The sequence below is a fragment of the Sciurus carolinensis genome, chromosome 10 (genome assembly GCF_902686445.1).
Source record: "Sciurus carolinensis chromosome 10, mSciCar1.2, whole genome shotgun sequence".
Classification (NCBI taxonomy): domain Eukaryota; kingdom Metazoa; phylum Chordata; class Mammalia; order Rodentia; family Sciuridae; genus Sciurus; species Sciurus carolinensis.
Genome location: NC_062222.1, coordinates 97,144,957 through 97,157,126, shown reverse-complemented (window position 1 = coordinate 97,157,126; position 12,170 = coordinate 97,144,957). Strand labels below are relative to the sequence as shown.

At 34.3% G+C, this 12,170-nt stretch overlaps 1 protein-coding gene across 5 annotated transcripts in view; it reads left to right on the top strand.

Moving 5' to 3' along the window:
• Cep135 (centrosomal protein 135) overlaps positions 1-12,170 on the top strand; it is a 73,340-nt gene that overhangs the window by 29,396 nt on the left and 31,774 nt on the right. For all 5 annotated transcript variants that reach the window (XM_047566982.1, XM_047566984.1, XM_047566980.1 and 2 more), the window contains 3 exons: positions 358-510; positions 4,803-4,880; positions 10,391-10,551. In XM_047566982.1, coding sequence (XP_047422938.1) covers positions 358-510; positions 4,803-4,880; positions 10,391-10,551 — 392 coding nt within the window. The remainder of the gene's footprint in view (positions 1-357; positions 511-4,802; positions 4,881-10,390; positions 10,552-12,170) is intronic.

The window sequence follows — 12,170 nt, the reverse complement described above, 5'->3', positions numbered from 1 at the left end:
CTTTTTTGAGCTTTTTTGGGATTCAGCAGTGCAAATTGATCTACTTCTTTTCTTTCCTTGCAGTTGGCATGGATTTTAGCTTTCTTGGTTTGGTTTAGTTAATTCCTATTTGTCTGCTACCTAGTTTCCAGTTTTTGTGGCTGCCACCTCTCAATCTTCTTGTTTTTTATTATTTACTTATTTGTTTATTTCTTTATTTTGTGTGTGTGTTTGGTTTTGGTTTTTGGTTTTTAATTTTAATCCTTTTGCTTTAATTTTTTGTGATTTGGGAAGATAGTAGTTTCTGTTCAGTATCCCTTTTTTTAAAACAGGGAACATATCCCAAGTATTTTTATTTATATCTTTTAATTCTTTAAGGCTCAGGAAGAATTATCTGCACTAAAACAGGAATCCACTCAAAGCACAGTGCCAAATAATCTCCTTAGTCTTATGGAAAAGGAAAAAGAACTTGCATTCTCTGACTTAAGAAGAATTATGGAAGAAAAGGAAGCTTTAAGAGAAAAGTTGAAAGTAAGTAGCAAAATTAAATTTTTTTTTTTTTTTTTTTTTTTTTTTTTGCAGTACTGGGGATCGAACCCAGGGCCTCGTGCTTGCAAGGCAAGCACTCTACCGACTGAACTATCTCCCCAGCCCAATTAAAATTTTTTGAAAGGTAATTTATTAAGAAAGATTTTTATACACATTTTCTATGAAGTTACAATTTTGAATATATAATTAATATGGAGTTGACAAACTATAGTCATGCAGGCCAAATTCAGGCTACCTTGTTTGTGAGTGGCCTATAGCTAAAAATGGTTTTTGCATTTTTAAATTGTTGAAAATGCCAAGTGTGGTGGTATACTCCTGTAATCCCAGCTACTCAAGAGGCTGAGGCAGAAGGATAGAAAGTAGGAGTCCAGACAGCAATTTTGCTGAGACCCTGTCTAAAAATATTGAAGGCTGGAGATGTAGCTCAGTGGTAGAGTTCCTGTGGTTCAGTCCCCAGTACTGAAAAAATCAAATCAAATCAAAAGAATATTATTGATAAAGTATTACTGGAATTTGTTTACATATTGTCTACAGCTTTTTTTGTGCCATAATGGCAGAGGTTAAAAACTGCAACGGAGACATTTAGTTATAAAACCTAAAGTATTTGCTATCTGGTTCTTTATTATCTGAAATCAGAAGGAAATTTTTCATATGACGAGGGGCATCCATTTTTTTTTTTTTTTAAATAACAACTTTATGGAGTTTTTTAATACCATACAGTTCAACCATTTAAAATGTACAATTCAGTGGTTTTTATTCATAGACTTGCACATCTGTTACCACAATAAATTTTAGAAATATATCATCACCACAGTAAGAAACCTTATACCCATTAACATTACATCCTTTTTCTCCTGAGTTTCCTTAGCCACAGGCAACCACTAATTCACTATCTGTCTCTGTGGATTTGCCTACTCTGGATATTCCATATAAATTAAATAATTGAATATGTGAATTTTGAGATATTTATTATTATATGTTTTTTGCAGTGCTAGGGATCAAACCCAGGACCCTTGCACTCCACCACTTTGTTGTTCCGACAGATACCAAAAGGAAAAGTGACGAGCTTGTGCTAAAAGCTACCATATGGTACAGATAGTACATCCCCAATCCAAATAAGTTATTTTTTTAGGTCTGACTTCTCCCATGATCATAATGTTTTCATCCATGAATGATGCTGTTATAAACATTTGTGTACAACTTCTTGTGTGGATATATGTTTTCATTTATCTTGGATGTGTACCTGGTCATATGGTAACTCTGGGTGATATACTAAGTCTGTCTTTGACCATTGAGGCCAGGCTGTTTTCCAAAGTTGACTATCCCATTTTAGCATTTTTTTTTTTTTTTTTTTTTTTTCGGTTCTGGGGATCGAACCCAGGGCCTCGTGCTTGACAGGTAAGCACTCTGCCAACTGAGCTATCTCCCCAACCTGACTATCCCATTTTATAGCCCACCAAATTCTCACTAATACTTGTTAGTATTTATTTGTCTTTTGTATAATATATTCTTAATGGGTGTGAAGTATTCTTAATGGTTTTCATTTGCATTTTCTCAGTGGATAATGATGTTGAGCATCTTTTCATGTGCTTATTTACCATTTTTATCCTTTTTTTTGTTTCATATTATTAGTTTTTAAGAGTTCTTTATAGATTTTTGATAAGACCTCCAAAAGATTAGTGGATGCAAAACATTCCCCCATTCTGTGGGTCATCCTTTTACTTTCTTAATGTGTCTTTGAAGCACAAAAAATTTTAATTTGGATGAGGTTCAGTTTATTCTTTTAGTACTTATGCATTTGGTGTCATATCGAGAGGCAGTATTTTGTATTTCTTATTATCGCCCCAAAACATATTTGTTAATAACCATAAAGCACATAATGCTGCTCCGCACATTGTAAGTACTCAATGTTGTTACTGTGGAATTCATAGTTTACTTGTAATTAATAATATTGTGAAATTAATACTTTGAAAATAGCAGCTAAAATCAGGAATAAAAGCAAGCATTTCAAGGGTAGTCTTTATGTCACAAATTTTCAAAGTTTTACTCCAAAAATACAGTTTAAGAATGCTTCTAATTGGGATCTTTTGGAATACTGCCTTCCAGAAATTGTTCTCCTAAAGAAAAAAAAAGTGTTAAAATTACCAAATAGAAAACTTCTGTGCAATATGACAGCTTTTAGCACAAGCTACTCACTTATTCTTTTCCAAATCTGTTGATATCCAAGGAATTTAAAAATATAATTTAAAAAAATGCAGTACTGGAAACTGCAAAAAAGCAATATTCAAATTACCAGAATTCTTCTGGGTTGTAGAAACAGTATTTGGTGATTTTACAAGATCTTTTACTTGAAAACTGAACTAATCATCTGAATCAGCCTCCTCTGGAATCTTCGTATTATTCTACTATTCGCTCACTTGTCACATCCAGGCAACTTTACTAAGCAATCCCTGAAATCTCTTATATTTCAATTAATAACCAAGTCCTTTCAGTGCCACCTCTTGAATAATGTTAAATATTTATTAAGCCTTTCCCATTTGGGAGGTTCTGTTACAAGTGCTTTTTATATGAACTATCTCAGTAAATTGTCATAAAGAAGCTTTTTACTGCTTAGAGGAAATTTGGATGGCCAACAAATACATGAAAAAGTGTTCAACATCACTAGCAACTAGAGAAATACAAATTATAACTACACTGAGGGGCTGGGGTTGTAGCTCAATGGTAGAACACTTGCCTGGCATGTGTGAGGCACTGGGTTCAATTCTCAGCACCACATAAAAATAATTAAATAAGTAAGCAAACAAATAAAATAAAGGTTCATTGACAACTAAATTTTTAAAATTAGATTAAAAAAAAACTACACTGAGATTTCATCTCATTCCAATCAGAATGACAGTTATCAAGAGTACAAGTAACAGTAAATGTTGGCAAAAATGTGTGGAAAATGTACACTCATACATTGCTGGTGGGACTGCACATAGGTGCAACCACTCTGGAAAGCAGTATGGAGATGCCTCAAAAAACTTGGAATGGAACCACCATTTGACCCAATTATACCACTCCTTGTTATATACCCGAAGGACTTAAAATCAGCCTACTATAGTGACATGGCCACATCAGTGTTTATAGTAGTTCAGTTCACAATAGCCAAGCTATGGAGCCAACCCGGGTGCCCTTTAACAGACAAATGGACAAAGGAAATGTGGTGTGTATATATATATATATATATATATATATATAATGGAATATTACTCAGTCATAGAGAAGAATGAAATTATGGCATGTGCTAGTAAATGAATGAATGGGAGACTATCATGCTAAGTGAAACAAGCCAATCCCAAAAAACAAAGGCTGAATGTTCTCTCATGATATGCAGATGCTAACACACAATAAGGAATGGGGGGAGGAAGAACAGAAGTTCATTGGGTTAGACTAAGGGAAATGAGGGGGAGGAAGGAGGGATGGGAATAGGAAAGACAGAATAAACTGGACTTAACTCTCCTATGTTCACACATGAACATACAACCAGTGAAACTCCATATCATGTACAACAAGAAAGGGATCCTAATTAGAGTGAGTTATTCTCCATATGTATGATATTTCAGAATGCACTCTACTGTCGTGTATATCTAAAAAGAACAAATTAAAAAATAAATTTAAAATACTAGTTCTTGTATTTATACTGTTGACCAGCCTATTCTTGAAACTCTAATTTTCTGTCTGTTATTGTATTCTATATCCTCTGTCTTTCTGATCTTGTATTTTCTTCTTCATGCCCTGTCTTGCTTACATCTCCTCTTATAAGGGTATACTCTTGAGCTTGTTACTTAACCTGCTGAATTTTTCCTTTCATAGTTGTGCTAATGTAGGTTGACCTGTGTAAGTCTTTATGAATGAACCCATACCAAGTTTTGTCTTCTGTTACAATCATGTATGCAGGTAGACAATGTTAAAAAATGAGACCTATTGTGCTTTTTCCCTTTCTACATTTTTTATTGGTGTATTATAATTGTACATAATAATGGGATTTATTGTTACATATTCATACATGCACACAATGTAACAATGTAATTTGACCAGTATCACTTCTAGCTATCATGCCCTTTATTAAAACCCAAAACATGGTTTTTGTAATATCTAGTGATTTTGTTTCTAAAACATTTCTGTTTTATAAAAAGATAGATGTAATAGCATGTAGACTTACATTACTTACTTGGATGATTTTGCTTTATTGTCTAATATAAATGAACATTTTCTATAAAATTCTCTTTCAGAATGTCCAGGAAATGAGTGTTTTTGGAAAAACAGAATTAGAGAAAACTATTGAACATTTGACATGTATTAATCATCAGGTAATTTATCAAACCAAGCAAACTGGGATATATTGTATTATATGAATGACTATGTCAATTATGGTTTAAATACAATATGCTTTTAAAATTACAAAATACTATGCTAGTAAAGTTGTGTAGCAGAGAATAGGAATATGTACACTCAAGGCTGGTTACATGGGTTCAAATCCTTCTTTGTCTTCTATCACTTATAGGCAAGTTACTTGACCTGTATGTTCCTCATTTTCTTTAAAATATAGGAATAGTGTTAGTACTTCTTAGGGTTTTTGTGAAAATTTAATGTATTAATAATACACATGAAGAATTTAGAAGAGTACCTGGGCCAGGTGTGGTGGCGCACACCTGCAATCTCAGCAACTCAGTTGGCTGAGACAGGAGGATGGCAACTTCAAGGTCAGCCTCAGCAACTTAACGAGACTCTAAGCAACCCTGTCTCAAAGTAAAAAGGGCTAGGGTTGTGTTTCAGTGGTTAAGCATCCCATTACCTAAAAAACAAAACAAAACAAAACAAAACACAGTGTAAGCATTCAGTAGTTGCTAGTTACGATTATTGTGGTTTTGTCATATAAAAATAATTATATAATATAGACAGAGTAAGAAGTGAAATTCACCCTTGCTCTTCATTACAGTCATCTCTCAATATCCCCAGGGTATATCCCCTCATATACCATAATTCAAAGATGCTTACGTACCCTATATAAAATGGCTTAGTAATTCCATATAACCTGTACACATCCTCCCTTATACTTTAAATCATCTCTAGATTATTTATAATGCCTAACAATGTAAATGCTACACAAGTAGTTGTTATACTATATTGCTTAGTGAATAATGAATAGAAAAAAAGTCTGTACATATTTGATACAGATCCAACCATAATAGGCCTAACTACATCATATTCAATCTATAGTTGATTGAATCTGTGATTGTGGAACCCATGGATACAGAAGGCCAAATAGAGATAGGATTTTTGACAATTTGGTGTGTTCCCAACAATCTTCTGTTTCGTTTTGGTTAATTTCTATTACTGTTTTCACTGTTTTTATTTATTTGCCTTCTGTCATCTGGATCAGTTGACTTTTCTCTTTATCATGGATTGTATTTTCCTGGTTTGTTTGTTTTTTGCATGCCTGGTAATTTTAGATTGGATGCCAGATGTTATAAATTATAACCTCTCAGTTGCTAAGTAGTTTTGTAGTATCTATATTCTTGAGGTTTGTTCTAGGATGCAGTTAAATCACATACAAAATAGCCTGTTCCTATTCATCCTTCATTGTAAACTTCATTAGGTCGAACCAAAGTAGTACTTAGTCTTGAACTGATTTTTACTACTGAGAGAAAACTCTCTTAAATATGTTACTTGTTGCTCTGTGAATTATAAAGTTTTCAAATGATTAATGAGAACAGGAACTATTGCTGCCCTGTATGAGCCTTGAGGATTGTCTTTTTTTTTTTTTTTTTTTTTTTTTTTTAAAGAAAGAGACTCTCAAGTATTGTCACTTCTTGATGGTTCTTCCCTAGCCTTGGCTAGTTTTCTGTACTGAGCTCTACTTATCTTAAGACTCAAGGGACACCCTTTACAGATATCTGGAGCTTTCACTCTGTGCAGTTCTTCAGTATCTGTCCTACAAACTCCAGCTGCCTTGACTTTTAAGTCCTGTCTTTTAGGGGGCTCCACAGGGTTCTACCTGGTTTCTATTTCCTATGCTATGGCCTGGAAATTCTCCAGGCAACAAGCTGGAGTGATCATAAAACTCATCTTGTTTGCTTCCTGTCTCTCAGGGTTCTCTATCATTGCCTTTTTCCTAGTATCTTGAAAACCATTGTTTGTTATGTTTAGTCCAATTTTTAGTTATTTCAAACAGGAAAGTAAATCTGATCCTTATCACTCCAACTTGACCTGAAGCAGGAATTAATAAACTGGAAAATCTGTCTGAAAAAAGTACTGGAAGTCCTTGGAAAGATACCAGGAGATAGAAAATATAAAAGAAGTTAAAATGTTAGAGAATAGAGTGGAAAGGTCTGATATGTGTTTAGTCACAATTTGAGGAGGATATAATAGGATATTTGAGAGAAGCAGTATTCAAAGAAACGTCATTATTTTTAGATATTGTGAAAACACAAAAGTCCTCTGATTCAAAATGCATAATGAATTTCAGAAGCATGAAAGATCCTAAGCACAATAAATTTAAAAAGTGCTTTTTTGGTAGTGATAATAATACAAGGTTACTGTAGATAAATTTGCAGGATCTTTATCAAAAACAGTATGCAACCATATTGAAAGTTACTAAAGAAGACAAATAGGTGAACAGATATGTCAGGCTTATTATAAAGGTAACAAGTACGATGATTATAAAAATAATATAAGTCCTTCCAAAGTTGATCTGTAGAATTGTAGTTCCAACTGAAGTCCTAAGAAGGTATATACAAATGTATACCATGTATATATGATGAAAATCAGCAATATTTATTAAAATTTACTTGGAAATAAAGAGCCAAGAATCACATAGAAATTTTAAAGAAGGACATGATGCTGGACTTGCACTACCAGATATGAGGACTTTAAAGTCATTGTAATTAAGTTGGAGATTAAACAGAAACTGAGAAAACACCAGTGGAGAGCAAACCTGTAAATATAAGGAAACCTGATACATAAAAGAACTCAGATCATTGAGGAAAGGAATAATTATTGAGTAACTTGGTAATTGTTTCTGGAACAGTAGATTCTTATATTAAAAGAAGAAAAAGAAATTGGATTTTACCTCAGATACACCATGCCTAAAAAGTCATTTCAAGACTATTTGAATGTCTAAAACAAACCACATTTTTTAAAGAAACGCAAGAGAAAATCTTGACCTTGGGAAAATAATAAGAGCAGTCATTTACATAGCATTTACTATGTGTCAGCCACATTTTTTAATGTGATAAATTTATGTGTATACATACACATAGACACACATATACATATATATGTATTTTGATTCTCACAACTATATGAAGTAAATACTAATATTATTTTCATTCACAGATAAGAAAACAGATAGAAAGGAAACTTGCCCAAGATCACATAGCTAGCAGATATCTGGTGCCAGAGTGTGTGCTGTGAAATAAGACATAAATTTATTCCTTAAAGGAAAACATAGATAAGTGCATTGACCAAACCACCTTTGTTTATCTTCTAACCAAAATGACAAAGACAAATCACTAATTCAGAAAACAAATTGTTTTGTTTTTGTTTTTTTTTGGGTGCTGAGGATCGAACCCAGGGTCTTGTGCTTACAAGGCAAGCACTCTACCAACTGAGCTATCTCCCCAGCCCCCAGAAAACAAATTGCTACATTTATCACCTTTGCCAGATCCTTCCCCACCACACACTCACAAATTCGAACAGGTAAAGCTGGAGATGTGGCTCAGTGGTAGAGCTCTTGCCCAGCATATATGAGTCCCTACTTTCCATCCCACGTACTGGGGGGGAAATCAAGTGTAAATAGACATTTCATGAAGGAAGAAATTACAAATTACTAATAAACATTAAAAGATGCCCTACCTCAATGGTAGGGGAAATACAGAGTAAAACTATAGTAAAATCATCTTATAAATGAGGTCATCAGAAATTAACAAGTTATGACAAGTATTTGCAAGTATATATCATTCCTGAGAGTGCAAACTATTACCTCTTTGTAGACTAATTTGGCATTATCTAACAAAGGCATGTTATATGACCAGTTTCATCTCTAAATGTGTACTCGAGAATGGGAGTCAGCAAACTATGACCCTTGGGCCAATTCAATCTGTGTCTGCTTTTGTGCCTCAGTGAAGAAATGGTAACAAACTATAGGACCCACTAAGCCTAAAATATTAATTCTCTGATAGAATAGGAGAAACAATCTAGACGTCATCAGTTATGTGAAAAATCAATAAATGGTTGTAATTCATTCAGTGGCGTGTTAGAAGGAACAATAGCTACTAATGGTCAATGAGTACAAATTTTACATCTAAACTTACAGCATGTACAAAAATTATACCTCTGGGGTACAGTGGTACATGCCTATAATCCCAGCAGGGGGTTAGGTTAGGCTGGGAGGCTGAGGCAGGAGGATCCAGAGTTCAAAACCAGTCTCAGCAACAGTGAGGCACTAAGCAACTCAGTAAGACCTTGTCTCCAAATAAAATACAAAAAAAGGGCAGAGATGTGGCTCAGAGGTTGAGTTGCCCCTGAGTTCAATCCCTGGTACCCACCCACCCCCCAAAAAAAGGTTACACCAAAAAAGCAAATTGCTGAAGCTGGGCCGGGTTGCACAGTGGTAGAGCGCTTGCCTAGCATGTGTGCAACCCTGGGTTTGATTCTCAGCACTGCACATAAATAAAATAAAGGTCCATTGACAACTAAAAATGTATTTAAAATAAAAAGCAAATTGCTGAAGAAAATGTGCAGTATGATTCCACTAATGGGAAGTTGAAAAATATGTAAAACTAAGCAGTATATTTTTTAGGAATTCACACTAATGTAGTACACCAAAGAAAAGCAAGCAATGGGGTGCTGACATGCATTTCTATAGTCCCAGCTACTAGGGAGGCTGAAGCAGGAGGATCCCTAGAGTGCAGGAGTTAAAAATCAGCCTGCGCAATGTAGTGAAACCTCATCTCAAAGCAAAACAAAACAAAAACAAGGAATGAGAAACACAATATGCAGGATAGTAGTTTCTGTGGGCAGTGGGTGGAAGATGTGACTGGAGACTGCCCACAATTCGTTTCAAAGCTTTAGATAGTATTTTTAAAGTCATGTGGTAGATACACAAATCATCCTCTCCCTCTCTCATTTGGACAAGATATGCTTTCCATTTCTGTGAAATTCGTGCTGTTTTAATTACAGTAGCTTTCTGGTTTGTTTTTGCTATCTCATAGCTTTCTTTTTCCTAAATGGATTTTTAGAATAACTTCTAAGCCACCCTCTTTTTAGAAAGGTTATTAGGATTTTTATTGGAATTTTGTTGGGATTTTTTTTTTATTGTTTGTGAAAATTTAAGTACATTTACAGTTTTGTGTTCTCATCCAAAAGCCTGGTATCTGTATATCAGCTAGGTTACATTTTATATCCTTCAAGAAAATCTTTGTTTTCTCACATGAATCTTTCCCATTTTGTGTTTGGATTATAGTGTTTTCTACTCTGCTTTTTCCTTAATTAAGCCTTGTCTACTTATTTTTTTTTTTTAGATAAATTTTTCATTTTGCTAATGGTTTCCCTTTCTGTTTCATTGCTGTTATGGATTTGTTCTTTAGTTTTTTTTTGTTTGTATCTTTTCTTTCATTTTGGTGATAGTGCAAAGTAGACATAAGTGGGTATGCTGATTCTGACATCTGTAACCTAATAACACATGAATTTGTGGTTTTAAAAATATGTAATTTATTCCCTTAGTTTTTTACCATAAACATTATTAAGGAGTGCCTATGAAAAATAAAATTGAAACATTAAGATATATGCCTATTAATTTTTTAAATTTAAATTATAGCTTGAAAGTGAAAAATATGAATTACAATCGAAAATGTTACTAATGAAAGAAACAATAGAGTCATTAGAGAACAAATCAAAATTTCAAGCTCAACAAATTAGCCAAATTAGCCATGTGACTGGTGACTCAGCTCATCAGAAAACAGAGATGAACTCCCTTAGGTAAGTTTATTGGAACTTTTTTTATTTTACTCCTGAGAACATGTTTCTGGTTATATGAGGTTTATAACCATGGTATTTCAGATCGTACCTTTGAACAGTAGTTTCAAAAGTTGGCTGCCATGGCCCCATCTCTGCTTTCAGCCAGGGCAATGAATTCAAAAACTAGATGAGGGGCGATGGGGGATGAAGAAAAGACAGACAGACACACACAGGAAAAGATTGGGGTCAGGTGAGACAGTACTTTCTGATGGAGAAGCAGTGACCCAGAGCTAATCTGAAGAATGCAGGACTGATGGGACATTAGGGTCATCTCATTTTGTTCAGAATTCTATCCCTGGGAGCTGGTGGCTGAGCTCAAGGTCTCGACTGATACAGCTGCATGCCTTTGCACGTAACCACCCTAGCCAGTGTCACAATAGCAACTGTACCATCTTGACCTGCACCTTTGCACAGGAAGTTCCCAGTGCACCGCAGCCTTGAGGCAGTTAGACCATGATTCAAATTACCACTCTCCACATCTCCCCCTCTTTTATTTTTTAAATGTAACCAATGCGTGTCTACTCTGAAGTGCTGAAACAGATTAGATGAACTTAGAGTTAATTGTCCTTTGTTTTCAATCTGAGTAAGGGAACCCCTACTGTTATAAGGGGACATGAGCAATGACCGCTCTGACTGCTTCAGGCTGAGAGGAGGCAACATAGGGCAAGTTTGCCCCCCGCCACCGACCCGTCCCAGGAATGTTTTGGTCAGTTGAGGGATTCGTGGCAAAATTCTGGTTTGGAAAAAACAGTTTGTGAAGTCATCTGGGTGGTGGGTGCTTCTATGAAAAAAACAGGAAGACATGAGTACTGTAGTGAAATTAATACAAAATAAATGATTATGGTGGTAATAATAGAAACCGGCAATTTTTTCTTTTACCAGGAGGTATAAGTGCTAAGAAATTATCTTCATAGATAAGATTAATGTTCTAAGAAATCCTTATTACTTTAATACATGGAAGTCAGTACATTAATATTTGACCTTAAGAAAAGTCTTGAATAACTGATTTTGCTAATTATAACCAATAAATATAGTCAATTTAGTTATACGCAAACTTTTTGAATTTTACCCTTTATAAACCTTCTGTAACTTACACAAACCTTCTGCAACTTACACAAACCTTCTCTTACTTACTTAGACATTCTACAGCTTTTTACTTTATCACACAGACTTTGTTATCCAGAAACATTTTTTTTCTTCTACTTTTTGTTTCCATACCTAGACCCTTCCTATATCTTATCCTTCACGAGCTTTATATCTCTTTCCGATCACAAAATATCTCTTTCCCTCTTTTTAAATTTATATTTTGAAACAATCCACTTATAATAAGATGAAATACTTTTGTTTTTTATGGTACTTTAATTGAAACCTTTTAAACTTTGGTTTGTAAATTATACCTGATAAAAATCTTAGCTCTTAGTAACCTTGTTTTAATGAAGACACAGACACAAAGCAATCTCAAGCTTTTTCCCATTTACCAATTTATAAAAACACATTTAGTGTTTAAATATATTACCTTGTAGAATTTAAGAAATCAAGAGTAGTTGATTGTATATTCAACAGTTGATGTTTAGCACCCC